This window comes from Aptenodytes forsteri, unplaced genomic scaffold, assembly GCF_000699145.1.
Source record: "Aptenodytes forsteri isolate BGI_AS27 unplaced genomic scaffold, ASM69914v1 Scaffold87, whole genome shotgun sequence".
Lineage (NCBI taxonomy): Eukaryota > Metazoa > Chordata > Aves > Sphenisciformes > Spheniscidae > Aptenodytes > Aptenodytes forsteri.
In genome coordinates this window covers 5079298-5102623 of record NW_008796041.1, presented here as the reverse complement: position 1 = coordinate 5102623, position 23326 = coordinate 5079298, and the positions used below count along the sequence as shown (strand labels likewise).

General features: G+C 36.9%; 1 protein-coding gene across 1 annotated transcript in view; it reads right to left on the bottom strand.

Moving 5' to 3' along the window:
* Positions 1-23326, bottom strand: part of PCLO (piccolo presynaptic cytomatrix protein) — a 393514-nt gene that overhangs the window by 66932 nt on the left and 303256 nt on the right. The window contains exons 13-19 of the mRNA XM_019473705.1: positions 20106-20214; positions 19308-19375; positions 16395-16606; positions 11031-11081; positions 9999-10129; positions 8361-8387; positions 4572-4665 (exon numbers count right to left, since the gene is read on the bottom strand). Coding sequence (XP_019329250.1) covers positions 4572-4665; positions 8361-8387; positions 9999-10129; positions 11031-11081; positions 16395-16606; positions 19308-19375; positions 20106-20214 — 692 coding nt within the window. The remainder of the gene's footprint in view (positions 1-4571; positions 4666-8360; positions 8388-9998; positions 10130-11030; positions 11082-16394; positions 16607-19307; positions 19376-20105; positions 20215-23326) is intronic.

Sequence of the window (23326 nt, the reverse complement as noted above, 5' to 3'; positions counted from 1 at the left end):
AAAAAATGAGTTGAGCAGCCACTGGTCCATGCTACTTTTAGCTGCCTGGATGATATAATTTCCTGCTAGATGTTATATTAAGTATATGTATTTTTATCCTTTAAAAAAGAGGAATAGCATAAATACTCTTCAGAAATGTATTGTCTCAATTGTTTCTATTTTGGGAGGACATGTTGTCTTCTTGTTTCAAGTGATGACTGTGCAAGGACAGAGAAGAATGTATAGATCCAGGAAAGGAAAAAAAAAAACAAAGATTTGAAGGATTTTTGGTGGAAAGGGGAAAATAGAGAAGATTTTCAAGTAACTGCAACCCTACTTTGCTAGCTTCTTTTCATTAGTATGATAATAAAACTGCTGAAAACTTGCAGTACTCTACATTTCTTTGAGATATCTATTTTAAGACTCTTGGTTTAATAAAGCTTTTATAAAATATTATGACAATGAAAAACCATCAAAAAAGCTTTATTAAGCAGAGTGCATGAAATGAGTTTCAAAGAGGAAGAAAATTTGCTTTTCTGAAGATATATTTATGTACCACTATTGAAGGTAAAGAACACTCAATGGCTAGTGATTTTAAAAGCAGCCATTATACCATCACAGCAAAGTAGGGTTCTGCCTAACGTCATCCAGTTTTAGGTCATGAAGCCAGAAGTTCAGATCATCAGGAATTTACCTGACAGCAATACTGATGGGTTGCAGAAACCCACTATCCATCTGATAGTGGGCTTCTGCAAGTGGGCAATGTATCAATAGGAAAATGAGAAAGTGTCCCTAAAAGAAGGAAAGCAGTTTACACATGTTGTGAACCTTATCTGGGTTCCAAGCATATTATGAAAAAGGTGTTACTAAGCTGCAACTGATTTCAGGCTTTGCCTTGTGGAAAAATTAAAAATAAATAAATAAAAAAACCCCCAAAAACCCCACCTAAAAGCATATTACTGCATGTGAACTCCAGTTAGCTTTAGGTTGCAGTGGACAACCATCATTTAAAGAAAATGAAGGAATATGCAGATTCAGCCAATGTGAAAAACATTTTATGTTACGGAAGATATAGCCAACACCACACATACAGAAGTGTCTGTTTCTTGTTTTAAATGTCTGGAGAGCACTGGGTGTTGTTATGGGTAATGAGGGTCTGTGTAACTAAGTATGCATTACTTGAAATATTTAATACATATTCCTTGAAAATCTCATACAACTCATGACTAGAGGAAAGAAGTAATTTTAATGCAGTTTGTTTTTCCCCTATGCTGAAAGTAAATTCCTATAATTACTTCAGAAACAATATAAAAGATTGCAGTCTCAGTTAGGATATTTGATGAGTAGCAATGAAGGTGGTGTATTATCATGCATTATACCTATTTTTGTTTACATTAATATTTAACATTTTATTGTACTCTTCTCTATATTGCTGTACTTCAGTACATGGGAGGACAAAAAGACTTTTGCTAGTTCACTCAGAAACTTACTTTCTCTTGTCCAAGATATTAAGTAAGATTTAGGTACCAACACCTTGCTGATTCATAAGAAAGCTTTTCTTATTTTTGGAAATAAGACATAGGCTCCTACATCACTCAAGGATTTTGAAAATATTACTCCTTCTAAATATATTACCTTCAATTTAAGGAATGAGCTATAAGTAAGAGCTATTTGCTTTAATGAATTATATCCATCATTTAAGAAAATACTTTTATCTGCTTTCTGACAAGTAAGAAATTGAGGCAAACAAAGCCACGCCTTATATTGTGGTCATACATTATACCAATGGCCTGACCAGCAACAGAACTTACATTTTTTACCATCTTCTCCTTAAATTATTCTAATGCTTTCTTTCATGCTCTGAGTAGGTATTTGACAAGAGTTAGCAATTATTATACAATATTTGTAATGTGTGTACTCGTCCTTCCTCTCAAACTGTAATTATCTCCACTTTATTACTTAACAAAAAACTTAAAATTACTAAACATTCACAGTTTAATTTCTTTTTTCTACAGCTGTCAAAGTAGAATTTGCTACGTGATAAAACTAATCATTCCGACCTTGAAAAAGTCTGTTTCATTTCAAAGAGTGATCTATTTCCCATAATTATTTTCACTTTAATTTCAGTTAGGTTATGAAAGAGAAAAGGAAAATGAAAAATTGTACAAGCAGCTAAAGTCTAGACAGTGGCGTTAAGAGAACTATATTAGGAAATATTTAATAATACTTATTTTCTCTCAGCAAGCAACCCATGCTTTGATGGAGGGAAAGGAAATGCTTCTTTGAAGAAATAATATTTATAAAGATTCATGAATTTAAGTTAGGGTATGACTGCTAACTCTGTCTAACTTAGTGCACGATGCAGTTTTGCTTGTTTGGTGATTAGAACACTCATTCCCGGTCTATCATAATTATTGTCTTGTACTTCTCTTCATATTCCTAACTATTTTCAAATATCCATTTGTGAGGGTTATGAGTGCAAACAATATACTATTGCATGGTGATAGTTCTTCAAACTGTAGAGGGTACTTATCATCAGCATGGAATTATTTGGTGATTTAGAAATGTGCTTTACTGTATGTTCTCTAAGTCAGGACACTGAATTTTATAGAAGAATCACTCACACTGGTATCTTACCACTAGATACAAGCCATGGAAAGGTGTGGAAGGAAACACTATTCCCTGCACACACTTCTATGTGACAAGAGTACAAAATATACAACATATGTGGTGCTCAGATGAAGCTTACACACTTATAACATTTGGTTAGACATTGGAACAGGCTGCCCAGGGAAGTGGTGGAGTCCCCATCCCTGGAAGTATTTAAAAGACGTGTAGATGAGGCGCTTAGGGACATGGTTTAGTGGGCATGGTGGTGTTGGGTTGATGGTTGGACTCGATGATCTAGAGGTCTTTTCCAACCTTAATGATTCTATGATTCTATGATTCTATAAGCACTGCATAACAGTCTCAGAGGAAGGGAAAAGGAGGACATTTGCAAACAGAAAGCAAAGGTTCTATGAATTCAATATGCAACCTAAAGGCAAATTTCATCAACTGATGGTCAAAAAACTGACATCAAAGATATTGGATTTTCTGACATAAAAATCTCTGTCCAAGAAATCCTAGACTAAGATCGTTATCCAATTTTGAATCCCCAAACAGCCATTAAATGTCCAACACGCAAGCACTCTTAATTACAGCTTTGTGAAATGTCACAGCAGAACCTGAAAGCAAATTAAGTAAACTGAAAAGCCTTTCTTAAATGCAAAGCTCAGTTTGGAAATATTGCTAAGACTCACCAAACCTTTTCACAAAACCCAGAAGACCCACGGTTTATACTGCAGCTAGACAAACGTCACAGGTTTTTTTTTCTGACGCTTGCAATATCAACGAGCTACCATTTATGCAAGTCTACATGAAACAGCATGCAAAACCCAGCAAACCATAACCACTACATACAACAGGGTACCTCTGAAGTAAATCTGAGCTACTACCTGTTAAGTTCAGATATGTAGATTGCATGAGCAACCATGTAAGTTCCTCTGTGGGAAGGGTTTTGCTCCATGCGAAAATGAGTATCTTAATCTATGTTCCTCTCAATGAACAAGAAGAATGAATAACCAAATTTTAAGTTAGGAAGATAATATTGAGGTCTTGGTGTCATGTTGGAGAAGTATATTAAAAGCATTGGGAAATCTATTCACTAAAGAGTCTGATTATTCAGGGCTTTTTTAAGAAGTACTGAAAGATTAGGTGGCCTTGAAAAATGAAGTTGAAAGTACCAAGAACAAAACACTAAGGAAGGCAAAAAGATCTGGGACTGTGTACAGATCCATTATTCTGTAAAATATACTTCACAATTTAAACAAATGGACTGGTCATCATTTTGCTCATTATGCCTTTTTCAAATGGTAAAAAGTCCCTTACAAAGGGGAGATGGAGAAGACGACGACTCAATTGCTACATACTGCCTCAGTTAACCCTATAGGTCAGTTTAGAGTTAGGAAGCCATCAAGTAACAGAGAAGACTTCCACAGACCTCTTTCCCAGATACGAGTTAAATCTTTCTATTGCAAGGAAATTAAGTATCTTATAAATTTTTTTCAGATGATTCGTATTTCAAGCCCATTGCTGTACATTGCTGCTAAATCTAAAAATGTATCTCTACATTTTGTAAATATTTTTGAATAAGAAAATGGTAGGACCTGTGTTTTGTGTGAGCTTGCATGGCTTTTGGAATGAAGAGTGACAGTGATTTCTGCATCTACTTCAGAAACCTATGTCTCAATTTATTCCCTCCCTGTATTCCACTATCATTTTTTAAATTGCTACATCTGTACTTATGCCATGATTATGAGTGTAATCCCCACAAATTACCATTTTTATGAGTAGAAGGGACAAGAAGAGAGTATTGATATAGTAAACTCTATCAGAGGCAAGGAAATAGTTCCAAATTTCCCCTAAATCTGGCAAGATTTTACAGGGGTTCACAGAATTGCCAGTAGTACTGCTCTTTTCACAGCAAGCACTGCAGACCATACAAATAATAAAGCAGGAAATTGCACTGAACAGTACGACCAGTCACGCACCTGCTCCATGGAGATATTTTTATAAATGACCGTCTGATTCCACTCAGGATTCAAGCTTTTCTGTATGTACTTAGTTCTCCGCTTGTACTCAGCACTGAATTTGAACAAAGGAAGGAAATGTTACATTAGCGATCTTTTGTTTCTTTCAGTTCTAATGCAAAAAAACACGCACAAATCAAAAACCAGAAAAAGAAAAGAACTGCATCCCTCGTTTCTGCAACAGCTCAGGGTTACAAGAGGATAATGACAGCCTTTGGGTTTTTTTCATTAGCATGCTTTCCTGACATGGTCTTTTAAAACATCTTCTGACTCTTCAGCAGGCTAGCTCTGCCTACAACCGTTTCAACATAAAGCATCAGTCAGCACATGCACATATGCTTTGTTCTCTCATTGTAGGTGTTGGGCTCTGATTATAAATTGAAGTGATAATGCATTGATTTCTTTTCCAAGACCATCCTCTTATTAGCACTTTAAAGTAGCATGAATCCATTATATTTATAGGTTACAGTCTCTAATTACAGGAGTCCCATCTCACAAGAATGTTTAATGAATGCCACGGGGTAACTAATACCCTGTTAATGATAGAAACCAAATTTCTTATTGATCCTGTTCTCTGCCTATACCTCTAACTGTACTGGAAACAAACATAAAAGTGCATCCAGGTCATGATTGTTTTTATCAATAGCCAAGAATAAAAAGTTTGGCTGCATAATCTGTTTTTAAAAAGAATCGGTAGTGCTTTCTATTGTACTTTGCATTTCCCGAGTATGGAGAAAGCAAAACACTAACCTTTAACAGAATATGGATTCATCTAGCTCTGTGAGCGTTGATGTCAGATTTGCTTCCATTCCAATTTTAATTTAATATAAATTTTAATGAACATCTCAAAAGAGATGGGTAGCAGAACATGAGAAGCTTTTAATACTTTGAAAACCCAACAAGATATAAGGTAAAGAACCTCTTTTTGCCACTCTGCAAGTCAACTGCCCTTTGTCTTCTGTTCAAACCTCCCATACATAAAAGTACTTATGTGCTATATCTATTACTAAATTAAATGTGCCCAGGACTGTTCTCCAGCACTAAGGCCAAATGCCACAGAATGACCTGTATCTGCCCTATTAAACTCTCCTGTGGTTTCCCTACATTACTTTTTGGTAGTGTGCTGTTCTCCTGATTCTCACTTCTGAATTTGATTGAACTGTGTTTTGGTTCACACTGTGGCATGGTCTCAGAGCTAATGAACTAGATTCCTTTCATATGAGATTAACTCAGAAGATGCACTCCAGGGGCTCATTTAATCAGCTAGTCACTAATGGTGTACCATGCATGGTACCAGATTGGAGCAGGTCTGAATTAAGGTTATGTGAAAGATGTATGTGTTTTACTGACACGTATATGTCAATGTAGGGTCTTCAGCACTAGCAGTTTCACCCACAAACTCAATTCTGCTGTGCAGTGCTTCCCTCTAATTATTCTGGAGTGCATAATGGCCTTATTCTCCAAAAGGGGGTGGCCAAATCCAAGCTGCCTACTAGACTGGTATATTTTAATGAAAGGGATTTGCAGTTATTTTTGCTCTTATGTTTTGCTCTAGTCATTCTATGCAGTTCCATTTATTTTCTTGCAAAACATACTATCCACTCTCTTCCAGTTTATCGAAAAATGTGAAGGGCATTGGGACCCGTGAAACAAAGTATCTGTCCACCTCTGCTTATGAGAAGAAAGCAGCAGCTCTCCTCAGTTCAATCAGTCCTGTCAGCTACAGCATACAATGGTATATTTTTGAAAAAAAGAGGAGGTTTCTTTCTTCTTGTATGCCAGTGAGAAAAAGATGAATCAAAATCTAGGGGGACCAAGAGCATATAAAAAAGCAACTCACACAAATTTATTTCTTTGCATATCTTGGAAGGAAAGCTGAAATACAAAATCAGAATCCTTTTGGAAACTAGATTTTGATGGCAAATCCTATTCAGTAATGCTCTTAAATTTTTTAAGCACCTCAATAACCTTCTTTTCCCACTCTCTGATCGGAGAAAAGCATTCCCATCACTCAAAGTACTAATGAGATTTAACTGACCCATAAGGAGACATGGGATACGGGCAAGTGACGGCTGGGCTGGCAGCATCTCTCTCTCTCTGGGCTCACAGTACTCCTCAAATTATCTATTCTGATCAACTATTAATGAAATATTAACTTATCCAAACTACTCCTACACCCAGAATAACCCCCTTACTTCTTACTTTAACTAAGCCAGGATAGTATTATACAGCTTGGGCCTGTCTAAATGTCGTAAGATCTACTGGTTTTGAGGAACTGATATACTTTCACTTTTTTGAAGAAAGTAGGAAAGGACCCTTTGTGCACCCAGCCAAGAAAATGACACCAAGACGTTCCCGTTCCTTTTCTGGATTTCCTTTTGCATTATTACTTCATCACCTTTTCAAAGTTTCTGATTCTTTTCAGAAATATGTGAGAAGGTGATTCATGCAGTGTTGAGTTTCAAAGCTGGCAGTGACAAAAGGTACCTGTGTTGTTAATGCGGTAACTCTGGAGTATGTCCTTTGAAGTCTATACAGTATCTGGATCTAAACTGGCAAGGGTGGCATTAGCCCACATTCATGTAACCTGTGGTCTGGATCTGTTGCAGAGGGAAGCAGGAGACCTTGACCATTTCTAAGGAGGTGCAGACCCAGGCTAAACTGGATGACAGCTGAAGGTTTCTAGACCTCTCAAGGGAAGGATCTGGCAAATACATTAAGTTCATACCACCGATGCACCTTCCCCCCAACAATTGTGATTAACAGATGGAGATGCTTTAATAAAATGCGTTCATTAAACCAGTCCATACCTAGCATGAAATAATTTGCGCTTGAAATTCAGAGTATTCTGTGTGAAAAGACACAAACTGCATTACTCTTTTCTTTATCGTTTCTCTATGCTTCCCTAATTATAGTTTATTAATACATAATACAACTGAAAGTGCAATGAAAAAAGTGTATTAGCATAACTGCATATAAAATGTGGCATTTAAACACTCTCATTAAATAATTTTATTAATGAAGAAACAGGCTGATGATGGAGAAGATCTGTTTATTAAAATTCATCTGCTGACTTGTTTGGTCAGGTTTCTACTTTTAAACAAATTTAGAATTAGGGCTGAATTACTATTATTATATACTTAGCCTGGACTGATATTAGCATATCTTGAGAATGGAGTTTTGCCTTATGTTTCCAACTCCAGGACAAACAAAGCACTAGTAATTTCAATAACCAAAAATTCAACTTTGTTTACCACAAATAGCCATTTATGTGGTCAAGCAGCTTTAAAGCCAGCTGGGCAATTATCTGGCTTTAATGTCTATACACTGCGCAAGGTATATAGAGAAAAATATTCCATTTCATTTCCAAACAGTGCCTGTTTCTCTTGGCAGTAACACCATTCAAAATCTTGATAGAAGTTCACAGATAATTATTGTGAAACTTTCAGTGAGTAAGAATTAATTTTTAGATATCTCTGAACTAAATTCTTCCAGACTTCAAAAGAAATTTTGTTTGTCATCGGAGTTTGGCCCTAGAATCTTATTGCATTGAGGAACATCATTAATTACTTGTTTCCAGTTCCTTCTGACCTGGAAATGGCATTCATTAGAGAATGAACAGTAAAACCATGCTACAATCGCATGTCATCAAAACTCAAGAGAAATCTATAGTTCAATGCACAGGCTTGTCATAATATCATGCATGCATACAAAAATGAACGAATAAAATTGGAAGACAGTACACTCTACCTTGCATTTTGGACAACCATGACTTGTCTGCGTACCCAGCATTTACAGAGTTAGGAACACAGAGGAAGCAGTGTGAGGAAAATGAGAACAGAGATGAAAGAAAACATGTGAATAATGGGTAGTTTCTAGTACCAGAATCAAAGGAAATAGAGGCATTAGGAAGAATGAGAAGTCTAGCATGGACTGAACTACAGATAAAAGATATTCAGTAGCAATTCAATTTCTGCTTTCAGAAACAAGTTTGGCACTTTTGGGAAGCTCTTCATTTTCATTATTTACTAAAGCCCCAAGTTACATGCAAAACTGTAACATTGCCATGTTTTGAAATAAAGAACCCAAGCAAAACTAAAATCCAAATTCTTCACAACTTGGCCACAAGTTTAAACCTATACTTGGATCTGGGTTAGACCTCTGCAGGGTGCAAGTCTCTCTAGTTCAAAGCCATGTTTCTACATCAGTGAATGTACCTGCAAAATTTCCAGTAAGATTGATTTGACAAGTATTTTACAAGGCTCTTAAGTACATTAAAAAACCCCTCAAGATTCAGGACCTGTTCCCATTATATTCAGTAATAGTTTTGGGCCCAGTGCCACTGAACAATATTGAATGCTGTATAGCCGGAATTAGCAAACTACAAAAGAATACCCATGCCTTTAGTTGTGCCATTCATGTGCTTTTAGTGGTGCTTGTCCGTATGCCAAATGCTGAACTGTGACCTGAGCATCCACTTTCCTGTTACTTTGAATAGAACAGAAATACAGATTTTGAGCTGCACGGTCCTAGCCTAAGAGTCTTTTAGGATGAGTGTGATTACACAAGCAGAGAAGTTTGCAGGAATTTTCTTTGCAGTCTAAGGTCTGACCCGTCAGCTTTAGATATATTATTGTATCACTGAAGTCAGCAGGATTATTATAACCATGTATACTTATGCACACATATGACATTCTGTAACTTTAGGGCACAAAAAAGAGTTATAATATTGCTGATACAGAAACATATCTTTTAAAGGAAACACTAATGAGCTATTTGTAATTACAGAGTCTAAGAAGCAATGGTCTGTGAAAAAGTGATTAGTGATTTGTATAGTCGGTAGATACAAAATTACCAGAATTTCTAAAATCACATCTTAGCTGTTAAAAAAAAAGTAATAAAAAATCACATGGAATAAATACTTTCTGTCTAGTATTTCTCACCTTTGGTATTATACTGCAACCTTAAATTTATCCCAGATACTGTAATTCTGCATGTTTGCAAAACTGTCCCAAATTCAGAATGTCTTGAGCTGAAGCAACAATTCTATTTTAACCTTAACGTGTAGCTTTCTGTATTACAGAACGTATTACATATATTTAGTACATTTCAGTAGAGTCTGTTGTTCTTTTAATACATATTTTTGCATGTATTAGAATTTTTAAATGGAAACATGAAAAAAAAATTAAACCTATAGGAATGATCATGAAGTCCCTGAGGTCACTAGCAAAGTATGCACATTTTCCTGGGAATAGGATCTGGCTCTCTATCAAAAATCCACCATTTTTCCTGATGTTGGACCTGGATTTTCTCTAGCAATAACTCTCAGTAACAAGTAACAAACCCAACTTAAAAGAAAGTTCAGGTCAAAATTTCTCCTACACTTACCCTCTCCCTGGAAGAAGATAAACTTTAACAAAGGGGTCAGAATAGCCATTGTTGTCTCTGGGAGCAAGGTTCCTTGCCTGAAGGATGTGGATGATAAGGTTGCCAAGGTGTTTGTCATAGTTGATTTGAAGCTAGAGAATGCATTAAAACACAGTAAGATAATTTGTTATTTTTACTTCCTAAATTATTCAATACCTCTCCAAAACCCTTTGAATAAAATGACTTTAGACCTTTTCTTTGGCTGGAAATAAACACATTTTAGAAGTTTCTGTCTCTCTCTCCTGACCAGAATGAGATGCTAGATGACTATGTTGGATCTTGAAACAAAGTTTGCTTTCAAAGTCTGTCAGTATTGGTTAAAAAAAAAAAAAAAGGAATTGATCTATTCTAGTCAGGAAAAAGCAGATGAAATTTGAACGCTTGATATTATTCTGAGCAACAGCCAGCTTATTGAGTAGGAATTACACAAATTCTGACTACCTGGGGCCCAAGCCTGGGAAGGATGTTATAATACTATGGAAAGACCCTTAGTACTAGTATAGGAGAGAGGAATGAACTAAGGAAACAGAAGACAGAAATCTATAGGAAATTAGGCTTCATTTATTCTGCTGCTCCCAGTTCCACTGTTTTTAAAAACTAGAGTAAAAAGCTAGAGAACCACAAACTTGGCATTGCATGGAAATGAATCCACTGCATTATAAGAAACCCACCTACATTTTGCTTAATTGTAGACAGTCTGGGAATTTCTGAAGTAAACCACAATAAGTGCCTAAAGATTAAAGATTAGAATGAATTTCACTACTTTTTTAGCCTCTTCAGGAACAGTAGCATTTTCCATTCTTCTGTTTGTATTTCACAAGCCAACATTAAAGACAGAGGTGAAAATCTAGCACTGACATACATGAGTGACATTCCAAGGGGTTGGAGTTGAATAAGAAATCAGTTAATGGAGATTGTTTTCTGCAAACTTATTAATCAGAAAAATGCAGCCAGTAGCAAAAAAAATTTACACAGCAAAAACTGCATACTTACCTGAATTTCTCCAGTGATTGGATGGGAAGCAGACTTCGTAGTTTCAGTGGGCTGCCAGATTAAAATACATAAATAAATACATAGGCACACACTCACAAATATACACATATGCATATTGGAAATAATAGATTTTCAAAGTTAACTTTTTTTTATATATTGCTGTATTGCCACATATTTTTAAAAACCATTTAAATGTCTCCAATTTGTATGCTCAAAACTAATAGCTATGGTATTTCAACAGCACTTAAAGTCCAGCCCAGCCATTTTGATCAGCCTTCATGCAAGTACAGAATCAGACAAATTGAACACCAGTCTTTGCTGTCTGAGCAAATTGGTCACACAGGGAGGCGTGGGGAGAAAAAGACATATAGCATTAATCCTGGCCAAAAAAAGTGAATGTTGCAAAGAGAAACCAAACACAATGTCAAGCACAACACAGCCATATTTCTACTGAAAGGCAAAGGTTACACTAGTTTAAATTGAGTTCATGTGAAAGTGAGTAGAAAGAGTGGAAAGAATGGTACTAAAACTGAGTGATGTGTATAAGTGGATTAATTGCAACCCATCTCATATAATTTTTTTTTGCTTTATTCTGTGTTTTCTGATAATCAGTTCAGCTACACCACTTCATCTTCAAATTCCTCCACACACTTTCATGACATGAAATTTAAATTTTCTGTCCTCCCCTTCACGATGCTGTATGATCTTGCCTGTTCCTCTCTGTTCTCTCTTGCTGAGCTTCTCTAGGTTGCTGACAAAAGCAATAAAATCCTCAGTGTGGTTTTTTTCCCCTTTTTCTTCCCTCGTGTTTGTTAGTAGTTGGAAAATAATGCCACCATTTGCTTCAAATCCTGGACTCTCAAAAATATGCTGTTCTGTTAAACGGTGGTGCCGTTGAGCCACCCTGGGCCTACCTCTAATCTGTAAGCCATCAGTCAAGCAAGAAATCTCTCTCTGTTTCAGTAGCAGGATTTGAATATTTTTGCATTCTCTCCACATCTGCTTCCTTGGTTGATGCAGCAGAAAACAAAGGATGCAAACAAGAACAAACTTACTGTTCTCCGAAGACTGATCTGGAAGTCAACTTTTCCTATTTTTCCAGATGTGACCAGCAGCCTGACATATTATTTCATGTAAGTAGGATTTCTTTCACTTTCTGAGAAGCGTAAAACCCATCTGCCTCTTTTGTGCTGCCCTACCCTCCAAAAAAACCCTTAGAGATTTTCTCAGGATGTTGGATATGAATTGTTTTAAATTAGGCCAATGCAGAGCCTATGTCTCCTGGACCAGAGCATGAAGTTAAAGCGATGTACTACCCTTTTCAGGTTTGTGATGAAGAAACATCCCCTCAATCACTCAGATCTGCAGACCAGAACTAACCTGAAAAATCCCAGCCAAACACAAAACAAGGGAGAAAAACAGTTCAAACCTGCCTGTTATATAGTTATATTCACTGTCTTGTGTTGCCTTATTTTAGTTTGTTTTACATGCTTTACCTTGCCTTCTAGATGTGTTTCTTTATGAACATAAGCTTTTTCAGAAAAAAAAAAAAAGTTGATTTTTCTGGAAATGTATGTGCCTTTCAAAAATAATTCTAATGGAAAATTTTAAAATCAGCTTTTCTTGGTACCTTACAAAGCTTTTAAAAAGTGTAATCCCTCTAAAAGCTAAAATAGATCATCAATAGTTTATAAAATGTTCTGAATCTTAAATGATATCTTAGATTGATAGCAAAGTACTCCTAAAACTTGTTTGGTCCTTGAAAGAATATTCAAAGAGAGAATTTCACTCTTTTTGTCAAAGACAGAGACCTTCCTGAGCATCATGCAAACTTTCAAAGTAGGGCTTAAATGGCTTACATTTCTCATACTTCACCTCTACAGATGGATTTTAGTATACTTTAATAGTTCTGACCCCAGTCTGTACTAGCACTGACAATACTCACAATGCTACAAAATAACACAGAGTTAGCTGAGCTGCAGCTACAAAATCACTGTCGGATAGTCTAAATGCTCTAGTTTTTCAGAAGTTTGAATAGCAAAAATAATGAGTGTGTTCACCTCAGGTATCATGTAATACAGAATGTATTAATACGAATACTGTAGGAGTTCAGAGAAAAGGGAATGGGCATGCCAAATTTGTGTGGGGACTTCCAAAGGTGGTTAAAGTGGAGTTCCCTTTAGCCATGCAGTTACTTTGCTTTCATCTGCTTGTCTGTAAAAATAAAAGTGCATTTCTATGTTCCGATATCATTCTTAAATCTCTGTATTCATTTACAAGGCTGTGATTCAGCATGTTAAATATTTTGTTTTCTTTCTGATGTCAGCTGATTTAAAACTGACCATGAAGAACTACCCAAATATTTCAAAGAAACATGAATAATTCAGGCTGAAAGAGACCTCTCAAGGTCATCTGGTCCAACCCCCAGCTCAGAGCTGAGCCAACTTTGAAGCTGGATCTGGACTGAAAGGCAGAGATGCAAATAAGTATCTTTCTTTATCAGGGCCTCAGTGAGGATTAATTTGAAAAGAAGGAAAAGCATTTCACTGCTGACTTCTGTAGGAGCTAAAGGATCTGAGGATTTACAAAAACAACCCATTCTTCAAGACACAAAGACAATTAAATGTTTCTATAGGGCATTTATATCCTGGATGTAATCTGCACCGTAGAATGATCATGCATTTACATTCAAAAGAAACAGGTCTGCACAGGATATAGTCAGCTCAAGGCTCCCAAAGGTTAAATCCCTCCTGTGATGGCTAATCTAATTTCATTTTAATTTCTTTTGATACTCCGTGCACGCACTCACGCACCCTGTGTAAGAGCCGGTGCTTTGTAATGCCATCACGCCTGCTGGAGAAGGCTGTCATTACCATGATGTGGGAGTTGTTAATGCTAGGCTCTGGTGCTATGCACTATCACTCTCTGTAGTAACGGGACAAAACATTAAATATGAGAGAATCGGCACTGCAGAATATCAAAGAGACTCCTACAACATTTCTGGAGTGTATATTCTATATGAAAAGCTTAAAAAAAAATAAAAGATTTTACTTGCTAAAAATAAGAATAGTAGCAAAACCAAGATCTAGGCAGTTTGGATATTTAGCCTGTTGTGATACTTTGGCAAGGCTGCAGCTTGCCTAGAAATGCTGTCAGCCCAAGGCAAAAAGCCAGCTGCAGCTTGCCTAGAAATGCTGTCAGCCCAAGGCAAAGAGCTTTTCCAGAAAGGATGAGCAGTAGCTTTCTCTTCTAAGAGAGCTCAACACCATCATAAACTTGGCCTGCAGTCGATGAACAGAAACTATACAAGTCAACAAGAGCTGTGGTTGTTATGAAAGAAATGCTTCTCAACGTGATTTTCAGAAATAAGCAAAGAATGTTTTGCCTAGAAATGCTGTCAGCCCAAGGCAAAGAGCTTTTCCAGAAAGGATGAGCAGTAGCTTTCTCTTCTAAGAGAGCTCAACACCATCATAAACTTGGCCTGCAGTCGATGAACAGAAACTATACAAGTCAACAAGAGCTGTGGTTGTTATGAAAGAAATGCTTCTCAACGTGATTTTCAGAAATAAGCAAAGAATGTTTTAAACATTTACCTGATTATTTTTGACTTTTTCATCCCCTACATAAAGGCATTAGTTTTAATAATTTTTTGTTTCATCTTCATAAGCCTCCAGCTGAACTTTCATAAAAGATTACTAAATCCTCTGTGAAGCAGGAAATGAAATTTATGCATCTAACTTTAGGTGACCTGCTACAGTGCCAAAGCTGGGAACCCAGTCTTCTCATGTGGACAGAGAGAAGCACCTCTCCAGGATATACTGCACATCAAGGATTTATGGATCTCCATACACTATGCTGTGAATTTAGGAGCGTGATTCATCTAATGAAATGAAAGGGGTTTCAGTCTAGACAGTGACATCTGCACTAAGAGCCCTGCCTTCTCCTTTCCATGCAGTGCATGCACTTCAATGGCAGGTTTCATCCAGTCTCATGAATTGTACTTCAGAAGTGCATTATTCTCACTGGTAAATGTAAAGTACACGGCAAACTAGTTCATAGGTAGATGTTTACAATATCCAGAGTAAGGTGTAATGAAACCAACTATTAACCTGACGATTAGGCAGTTCTGCCAGATCCCTGAAGTTAGGTGCAGTAAATCTTGACATATGGATTTAACTTGTTCATCATAGATCTGAATTAGTTCATTAAAAGTCTATGGGAATTGTGGTAAGACAGAATTACTATCCAAAACAAACTGATCAATAGATATATTTACAGTTTTTGCTAAACTGCTGGATGAAAGAGATTTTTGTGTTTCCCCTCACATGAAAGTTATGTAAGCATATTGAAGAGCTATCTGAAATGAGCAGGCTGTTTTTCGTTTGTACAGCACCTAACACATTTGTAGTTCAAATCACAGTCATAGGTTCAACAGCACAGAAATACAAACATAACAATAATGCAGTAGGAACCTGACAGTCCCAAGAAGGAATAAAGATACAGAGAAATAAATATCTAGAAAGCATCTTGTCTGCAATGTGAAGCTTTGCTTCCAATAGTAAGACAGTGAGAAGCTGGGTATTCAGGATAGCCATCAGCTTTAGCTATCTTGCAAATTGCTTAAGCAAATGCAGTCTTCACAGGATTGATTTTCACTTCAGGTGTTAACTTTTTTGACACAAAATGCAAAAATGTGACAGATGACTTTATGATCTAGTTTCCAGCTTCAGCTGTGAAAAATGCTACTAAATTCCCACTCTGCCCTTTCTAGGTGTGCAGGTGGGTGCACAAGAAGAAAGAAGTTCAGATGAGAAATGGACAGGATATGGCAAAGAAAATGAGAAATTATGCTTAACAAGTTCACAGGAATTAGCTAGTGACAAAATACATTTTTATGGTGAATTTATTTTTCGTTCTTTCCCTGGCTTTCAGATAAATACTTAATATTGCTATGATTATTCATAGCTTTTAACACTCCCAACAGTAGCTTAATACAGAGAAGGAAATTATGGTCTTAATAATATCAGCTTCTTCTGTGGAACTAGTACCTCACCATCATGTAGGATGCACTTAAAAAGCAACAGCACTGAAGAATGAAAAGGGCAATTATTTTGTTTAAAAACAATAATATTAAGTTCGAGAAATCTATTTTCAGAGAGGGCCCAATCTTTTATGATCTTGGATAAATCGCAAAATCTCCTTTCCTTGTGTCCAAATTCTATACCTTAACAGCAATACTCATCGCTGTCACGGAAATAAATTTATCAATATGTGCTGTGATTTCTTGCTGCACTAAAGAAGATAAATAGGCAGTTTCTTCTTGTCATCAAAATGTTATTGCCATACTACTGAGAAGTTTCTTACCTTGCTGCTGTGACGCTTTTTGCTCACTGAGGGAGAACCAGGCTGACCAGGGCTGGGAACAGCGCTGGAGGTGGCAGAAGTGGTTCCAGAATGAACGTGAGATCCCTTTTCCACTCCTGAGGAAGCAACCAGAGGCGACTGCTGTAGAGAAACCTTTTGGAGCTCTGCAGCCAGCTGCTTGGGATCAACCCCTGGGGACTTCGCTTTATCTACTGGATTAAAGTAAGAGAGCTTTGTATTGATAATTGCTAGCACATTCAAATCTATCTTGCCATCGTACAGGGACAGGATAATGATTTTCACAAATTTTCTATCGTCTGCTTGTATACTGTGAAGATGCAAAAGACAACCTATAAAAAATAGATGTCTCCCCCACAACATCAACATCCCAATTCCAATCTTTCTACACAACACTCTGTCAACTAGTGTTACTCATCTCACAAGCTTTCTGAGAAGGTTATTCTCTAGCTGACGACAAATAGGCCTTGCTGATCATGCTGAATCATACTGGAGCAAATTACAGTTTTAAAGACTGGCCTGTGCTAACTTTCACTGTTTGGAACTGGTCCAGTTTCACCAAGTATCTGAACTTTGTTGTAACAAGCTTTAGTCTCAACTTTTTTTTTTTAATCAACTGGACATTCAATAAAACTGAATCCTGCTCCTGACATAATTTATACAAAAATAAAGAGAAAAGGAGCTCAAAACTTTAGCACCGCAAATTAATCAAAGCAGAATAAAATGAAAACAAATAAAGAGGAAAAGCCCTGATTCATCTTTCCTTATTACACACAGCTATGTGAGGCATCTGTGGTAGGAGTCTAATTGCCCTCCCTGTTGCCCCAGCAATGAGTGGGGAGAATTTACCCTTTGTAGATGGCAATCTCCATTTAATAGAGAAATGAGGTCAAGTAAGTTTCATACGTGCCTTAAAGTGTGCAGAGTTAAAAGGCTACTAGGCTCAGCTTGCTTCCCAGATTCTCAGAAGTATGAGAGGTTTAAGGCAATATGTTAGCCTTATCCTGCCTGCTAGGCTGTATTTGGTTTATCTTTCTAAAAGGAATGGAGATTGCTCCTTTCCAAAGCACCAACAGTCTGCAAAACCTCAGAAGCAATGGCAAGGAATACTTGGCTTGGCAGCCAGAAGGGACTCTACAGAGTTGTTCCAACTCGGAAACCACTAGAAGATAGCTAGATTAGGAGGAAGCATGCCTGCAAGAATGGGGGAATTTACTTTTATTTCTGTTCTTTCTCATTTTGAGTTTTCTCCATTAATAAAAACTATTATGTAGTCTAGCTTCTATCCTTTCAAAACCCAATTTCAGTGTCTATGAATGCCTTTGGTTTTTTTTGATCTGCTGACTAAGAAAAAAATTGTGGGTAGCTCTGCCTCAAAGCTCTGTCAGACTCAGTATTCGCTTTCAATTAATAGCAATAACATCCATTTTCAACAAAAGGCAGCTTGATGCTAAGTATATTAATAGCTGAGAAGAAGTACATGGTCAGAAAATGTAGGATTTAATCCAGGTAACTTGTGCACTGACTGATAAAAGAGCAGCCACAAATCACAGAACTCAGAATGGACCCCTGAGAAGCTGAGTAAAACACTCTTTAATCTGCACTGAGCTTGCTGAAGGGCTGTATTACTAGTAAGATTGTGGACGTTGGTTCAAAGTTAGATTAGATATGACTAATACCATGATTAGAGCCTGCAGCCATGGTATTGATTGACTAGAAGGGAATCCCCCCAAAAGCACTGCTATTTTAGAAGTCACAACAAAACTTCACACAAAATACTTCCTATTGCAGCCCTGCATCCTAGTAAATACTGTACTTTCATCACTAATAACAGGCCACAAGCCTTATATTAAGCTAACATAGGCCTTAGGACTGGTTGTGTTTTATTTGGATTTGCTCCAGTTTGCTAGGAGCTTTGTTTTAGCTTGTCTGGCTGCAACAGCAATTGTCTAATGATGAGACAGCTATGACCTTAATTTGTCTGAGTTACACTTCACCTTGTATAATTGTGCAGTATAATGTCCGTTCTTAATAATTTTGATATATAAAGGCACAACAGTAATTGCACTGCATACACTGAAGTATTTCTGACTCCAGATTAATGATGCAGTTTATAGGAGCGCAGGCCTGGAGTGACAGCAGAGTGCTGCAAGGTTTGGGCACAGGACGATAGCTAAGGCCCCAGGGCTGCCAGCAACTTGCTGCTCAGTTACTGACACTAATGCAAACTTGGGAGCTGGGCAAAATCAATTTTAGGGGCAACAGAAGGAACAAAGAAGAAGAATATATCACATGCAGAGTGTACGATATCCAGTCAAGTCATAAGTAATGAAGAGCTGCTGACTGGTGAGGAAAGAGCAAGGCATGCTAGAAAACATAAAAAAGGCCTCAAGAAGATCCTGAAGCGAAGAGGAAGGAATCATCAGCATCATCCACCTCCCAGCAAGGAGGAGTCAAAAACTTTCACTACAAACATCACACTCCTCCCAGCAAATTCCTCAGGACACTGTTGACTTGCTGCAATGCCCCTGGAGTGAAAGCACTGCCCGCAGGGCCTGGAGAAGCTGCCGAAGGGGGACAATTATGCCACAGTTTTCTGTGGCATGTATAGATGAAGGGGTAGCTAGCAGGAGGTTTTCCCTGGATAACAAATGTCAGCTGCAGTATTGTTACTGAGATTTCCTTTGTATTAATTAGATATGTAGACTGCATCAGTATGGATTTAACTGGGCTAATAATAATAAACAACATAAATGCTTGCCTTTCTATATAAGCTGTGGTCCCCTTTCTGCCCATGGAAAGATTTGGGATGTAACACCTGAGCTTACAATGCTAAGGTGTAATTTTCAGCTGCTACCTGGTCCTCCAAAATCAAAGCGACAACTTAGCGCTTACCTGCCTTTACTGGTTCGTGCAGCTCCAGGTGCTGGGGATTCTCAGAGTCCGAGAGCATGTTCAGGTCCCTAAAGAAAGTGATGAGAAGCCTGAGACAAAAGAAACTCTTTCCTCATACCCTCATTATTGTATTAAGTAGATAAATGAATAGTGGTTCATGACAGAAAGCAGCTCCCAAGCATGGCCCCTTCTTAGCTGATACATATTTGCAATGCTGTTAAAGAGCTGAGAAGAAAAGGTTCTTTTAAGGTGAAATCTTTAATGGATTGAATGCAAGTTTATACATTTCTCATGATGCTTAAATGACTTTCATCTAAAGGATACAGATTTCAGTAAAAGTCGTGTTAAAAGTAGTGTTAAATTACCATCTTTTTCTAACCCCAGTACATTCAGTGAATTGTATGTCTATCAATGAGAGGAGATTGTGGCCTGACAATGGAGATATCATTGTTTATAAAAGCATCATTACTAACATCTGCCTCAGCTTATCTTTCTTTATGACTTTAAAAGAAAAAAAGAACAGACCTCCCACACTCACAGTGAACTCTTGCTAATTATTACATTGATGCTTTGTGCTAACAAAGGTTCCACCTTAACAACTGTAAATTAAAAAAAAAAAAAAAAAAAAAAAAAAAAAAAAAAAAAAAAAAAAAAAAAAAAAAAAAAAAAAAAAAAAAAAAAAAAAAAAAAAAAAAAAAAAAAAAAAAAAAAAAAAAAAAAAAAAAAAAAAAAAAAAAAAAAAAAAAAAGCCATGAAAAGCCAAAAAAAATGGAAACAGAAAGATGGGGAAAAACTCACAGTCTTACACATATTTCTGCTTCCCCACTCTGTTGAATAATAATGCTCTGGACTTCTTCGTAAGTTTTCCCAGTCAAGGGGATGCCATTCCATTCCAGCACCTGCATTCCTAAGAAGGCAAAACAGCGTGAGCTCAAGTGCCCAGATTTTGACAAAGGCATGAGATAGACTGCTAGACTGCTTTGACAAGAAGATTTGATGTGAATGTTGTTTAAATGGCACAACACATTAGCAAAGCCCTTTCACTTCACACAGATTAGACTGTTGAATGTTACTGTCCCATCAGCTATAACTTACCAGTTGAAACATGTCAGGGGATTAATTCCTATCTGATTCAAACTATACATGCACTCTCCATAGTCTGGGTTGTGTGATACTGAAAAACTTTTGCAATATCGAAAACATGCACGCCTACCAACATGGCAAGAAACCAAAACATTTTATATATCAGACATCTCCTGGCCAGCCATGGTCTTGGAAGATAACTGTTCCCTGCAGTGGCACATTGCTGTTAAGAAGCTGAGCCTCAAAATGGGACTAAATTTGTGAACGTGATTTGGTAATTCAAATACATTTTCTCTACTTTGTCACTCAAGAAAATACAACCAGATGAAGGCAGTTGGGCAAACTGATTTTCAAATGGAAAATGTACCTCCACATTTCAAACATCAGCCTAGAAATATTCAGGATTAAAATTTTCTTCCATATCTTTTCTTATGAAAAAGTGACAAAACAGCTGAACATAATTCATTGTGGAAGATAGGAACAGAGCTATGATAAACAGGCTGAAAAATACTGTATATTGATCTAATCTGTTTTGTCTTCCAAGTATCCCAGGACTGAACCAGGAGACAGGGTATGGAGCAAAGTATCACTATAAGGAAGTTTTATGCTTAGTATTTGCAGAGTCAATCCCTCTATAAATCATGTGAGGTGTATTCTGATAAGATGAGAAATCTTTTGGTTACAGTAAAATGCTTACAAAAAGTAAACTCCAGATTCATATCTGGGAGTTACAACTTAGGTTCTGAGAGCTGCATTCATATTTTGAAGTAGTTAGTCATAAGGATGATTTCAAAGAGATTAACTTCTCAGTAATGTACAAATGTCAAAATCCAAGCCTCAGGCTCTAGAGGAAAAAATTGCTTAATGGGACAAGATACTGAATTCTTAATAGTCCACTAAAAGCAATGTATTACAAAACATCTGAAAACCACATCATCCACACAGCAAGGAAAACCACAAACACTTAGCTTGCTACCACTTACACAGATAAAACCAAGTCTTCACTGGGTCATATTTTTATTTCAAAATCCTGTGCTGTTGCATATAACAAATGGGAAAAATAATGAAGTGTGGAGATAAACTCATAGGAAAACAAGCTGCTAAGTAAAAATAATGAGAATTGTTCGTGGAATAAAGCAGATGAAATTATTTGACAATGAAAGAATATGAGAAATAAAGACTATAACTTTATATTACAAAATTTTCCATAGGATTCCATGAATTAGGATTTGAAATATCAGATTTGCTCATAAATTTTCTCAGTAAGAATTTATCATTTTGTTTGCAGCAGTTTACAGAAATACAAACTGTGCAGAATGACTAAAAAGTGATGCTCAGAAGGCAGCTGCTTACTGCCAAAATAGACTTGTCTTTTCCTAAAATTTAGCCCCTTTCATTTACCAGCCATCATTCAAAAGCATGATCTTGCTTTTGCTTGTTAGAGCAGATCTGGTTTTAAGCTCAGTTCCTCTGGAATAAAGCAACAGTAATTATGAATAAATGCAGCTCCTCCTGATTTTCTGCCATACAAATATAACAGCATGCACTCTGTCTTTAGAAGGCTTCTAGAAAGGAAGGAACTGAAGTTATTTTTGTTTTCCTGTCAATATGTGCCTTCATAATGCTGTCGTGGCACAGGGTATGGAGCACGACAGTACGAACCTCTTGAGTAAGACAAGCCAAGCCACCACTTCTACGTATTGGAAATGAACAAGAATAAAACTGGAAAGTTTTAGATATTTGAGAAAGTGGTTAACATCCTTTTGTAAAAAAAAAGAGCTTTGTTGACAAAATGCATCCAGTTACCGTCCTAGGTTTATCACATCCTGCTTGCATGGCTTCAGAAGAAAATTTACCAGGGGAGCCGTAAGGCTATCATCAACGACTTGCTTTAATTTAAAATACCAGCAGGAAGAGCCTAGCTGAGTACTGCTACAGTGCTGGGATTCGGAAATCAAGTCTCACTTCCACCAGTGAGAGTTTCACTACTGAGTGCAATGGCACCGCAGTCGCTCACTTGGTCAGTAAGGCCAAGCACACATGAACAAAGCAGCAAACCAAAAGGAAATTGAATCTCAACAGCCTTGGCTCACCCAGAGATCCACTTAAGCTGTCAGTATAGAGGTATTTTCTTTTTATTGGCTGCCTTGTGGATTCATGAATGTTTAAAATCAAAGCAATTTAAGTATGACTTAATTGATTTGGCTGATAGCCCTGGGGTCTAAGGAAAAAGTTTTAGGCAAGAAGCTGATTTCTCTTTTCTTAAGGAGTAACTGATAAATATCTTTTGCTGGAAAAAAATAATTTTACAAAGAAAACCTTCAGGAGGAATGTGAGTCTAATGAACAAAAAGAGAAAAAAAGTACCGAGAAGTCACAGGAGACTGGTGATAAAATTTTTTTTTGCCTAAAACCCAATCACATTCTGTAACTGGTCTTCGGTAGTCAGGACATGTTATTCACATTTCCAAAACTTTGTATGCTTCAAATCACCAGTTTAGTAGACAAAAAACAAACAGGAAGATGAGAAAACTTACATTGCTCCATGACAACTCTGCTGACTGAGGAAGAACTAGTAATTGCCCTGATAATCAAATCCATAATTTCTTCTATCATCTTTTTTTTTTTTTTTTAATTTTATTGGGATGGTTACCTCCTGCATTGATGGTGAGCAATGACTTATTTTTAGCAACATCAGCTCCCACAGTCAGCAGATCAGCTTTATACATCAAGACCTCCTCCTTGCTCCACTAAGTGTGCTGACACACACATGATTTGCTCAGTCTTTTTGGTATCGACTTTATGGTGACATTTAGAACCTGGAATCAGAAGTTGTTTATAATTTCCTCTGATTACAAAATTATTATTCCAGAGAGGGAACCTCATGCACTCATAACTGCCATGGAGACATCCACATTTAGCTAGATTAATACCATC